The following is a 2,500-nucleotide window of genomic DNA, read 5'->3' on the forward strand; positions in this document are numbered from 1 at the left end:
GAAAGGCTTTAGAAAATGCCTGGTTTTAATCCCTGACTCAGTGCTGTACAGTAAACCATCCTGTGAACCATGTTCACCACACCTTTTTAAGAAAGGCTGTTTGTTTGTTTGCTTGGTTGTTGTTGTTGTTGTTGTTTTGGTGTCTACATGTACACCTTATGGGTTAAAATAATAAAAGCAGACCTAGCAAGGTTGGGCACGAGCCACGGGGCTCGGACAAGCAGAGGTTTTACTAGTTTCAAGTCGCATGTGGTGCAGTGACGCATTGGTGAGAAGAATGACACCCCCCACCAAAGTGGCCCGGCTTTGATTCCCAGGTCGCTTTCCATTTGACAGAACTGACCGGACAGGCAGGGCATTTGGAAGGACTAACTCTACAACGCTTTCAAATTAACACACTTCCAGGATGATATATACTCCTCCAGAAGAATATGAGGGGTTATCCTGCAAGTGTTCCTTCAAATTGTTGCATTTTCCTTGCAAACTGACGGGTCTCGCCAGCCAGTTCTGACAAAAGGAAAGTGCCCCTTAGACTCGACGTCATGCATGTGCAATGGGTTGAGTTTGTTGGTTCTCTACACTGCTCCGACATGTTTTTCTCTGGGTTAACTCCAGTTTTCCCCCCTCCTCAAAAATCAACATTTGAATAGGCCATTATTCCTATTCTCAGCATTGGACTGGAACAACACTGTAGCTAATGTAGGGGAATAGATTAAATGTGGTGGAATGGATTTAAAAGTATTTACGTTTGAAAAGATTCCCCTGCATTAGCCTCCATTGCAAGCTAGTTCCAGTCCAATACTGAGAATACTAACATGGTCTATTGATTTGCATTAACTTGTTTATTTCAGTTTGAGGTGTCCCCAATTAGTGCTCTAGCACCAGAAGATTAGACACTTGACTAGAGTTTCTTTCCTTTTCCATTCCTTTTGTGTGCCCCTTGGACAACAGCTAGCCCCCGAACCAGCGACCCGTGGGGTGGGAGTCGGATCGCTGACTACTATAACACCGTTCCTACATCATTAGCAGCCTTTTCTATTTCCTGAGCCAGTGAGAAGCATTGGTCTCTCCGTAAAATGAGGTCTCAAACTGCTTTGCGTTCCAGTCCGTTGCACTGTAAAGCAGTTTGTAGTCTAATCTCGCGGATTAACCCATGCCCCCTAGCGTGCCTGGTTTTATGGCGCATTTAAAGGAAAATGTCCCAATGAAAATGGCAAAATCTGTTTGCTATGTAGTTGAAAAAATTTAACTCGGCGAAAAAAGAATTAAAAGTCAGGGTCATTTGAGGGGCAGGCGTGCCTCAGTTGGTTATGTGCGCGGCTTTCGGAGCAAGAGGTCCCCGGTTCGATCCTCGGTGACGCTTTAAATATCCGTAAAACGGAGCACTGACAGAGGGAGAGGTGTGAAGGGCGCACCGTCGGCTTCTTTTGATACCAGTTTCGTAACTGAAGGAGCTACCGACGTTAAATAAAGTGCCTTTACTTTTACTAACTTTGTTTAGTTTTTTATTTGGTTTTTTTTTTAACTCTCTAGTTTGGATCAAATAAAACGAGGGGTTACAGGTAGAAATAACCTGTAATAAACATTTGTTTCCTGTTATTGAACTTCTCATATTGCTGTTGTCCTTATTTTGCAGTCCATGTAGGACCAGACAAGACAGAGATCGTGGCCAAACGTGGCTTCAGATTTGTTGATCCATACGTAAAGAAGACAATTCTCAATTTGAATGGAAGTGTTTGGCACGTGAATCCTGAATCTGTCAAGGCATCCACTGTTTCTGGAGATTCCTTGGTCTCGCATCGGGTAAGCCGGTTATTTGATTTTTCTCTTTAATGCGAAGGGAATGAAACTCAATTAAAAACCATTCTTTAGCAGACCATTCTGGCGATTTAAAACGGCAAACGATATTTCACGATTGATTTAAACTGTTTTTATGCAAGGCGGTCGTCGTTGCTGAAACTTCCCATCATCACTTGCACAGCTCGAGAACATAATCTCGATAGCTTCCTCAAAGGCTCAATCTTGTTTAGGGATATTTATTGCACCAGCCCGTAAACTCTTCAAAGCCTGCACCACGTCTGATACGAAACGAAATTTGTGCATATTTTTTGGCGTAAGGTACAATAATAGCGATTTAGCAAACGTCGGCTTGTCGTTTCACGTTTCACGTTTCACGTTTCACGTAAAATAGAGAGAAGGTTGTGACTTTAGCTTCGCCTGACTCACGGGAACTCGAGTATTTGGTTACTGAAAAGCAAAACCAAAATCTCAGAGTCTTTTTAAACATTGTTTGTACAAAAAAAGACGCTATAGAAAATAAAAATCCTTACCCGTCAAATTTTGAGAGTTTCGATGAAGCTGTTTTGTCGGTCAACAGAGAGTGAACGAGAGTTCATGAAGACATTGCATATATGTAAGCGCCGATCAAGATGGCAGCCGTTTGTGTCCGTAATTGGCGTTTCATTTCGCGTTTGAACTTGCTTTACATCTTACAATTACG

At 42.6% G+C, this 2,500-nt stretch overlaps 1 protein-coding gene across 1 annotated transcript in view; it reads left to right on the plus strand.

Moving 5' to 3' along the window:
• Positions 1–2,500, plus strand: part of LOC138000366 (beta-sarcoglycan-like) — a 15,117-nt gene that overhangs the window by 5,937 nt on the left and 6,680 nt on the right. The window contains exon 5 of the mRNA XM_068846705.1: positions 1,637–1,803. Coding sequence (XP_068702806.1) covers positions 1,637–1,803 — 167 coding nt within the window. The remainder of the gene's footprint in view (positions 1–1,636; positions 1,804–2,500) is intronic.

This window comes from Montipora foliosa, chromosome 4, assembly GCF_036669935.1.
Source record: "Montipora foliosa isolate CH-2021 chromosome 4, ASM3666993v2, whole genome shotgun sequence".
NCBI classification, from domain to species: domain Eukaryota; kingdom Metazoa; phylum Cnidaria; class Anthozoa; order Scleractinia; family Acroporidae; genus Montipora; species Montipora foliosa.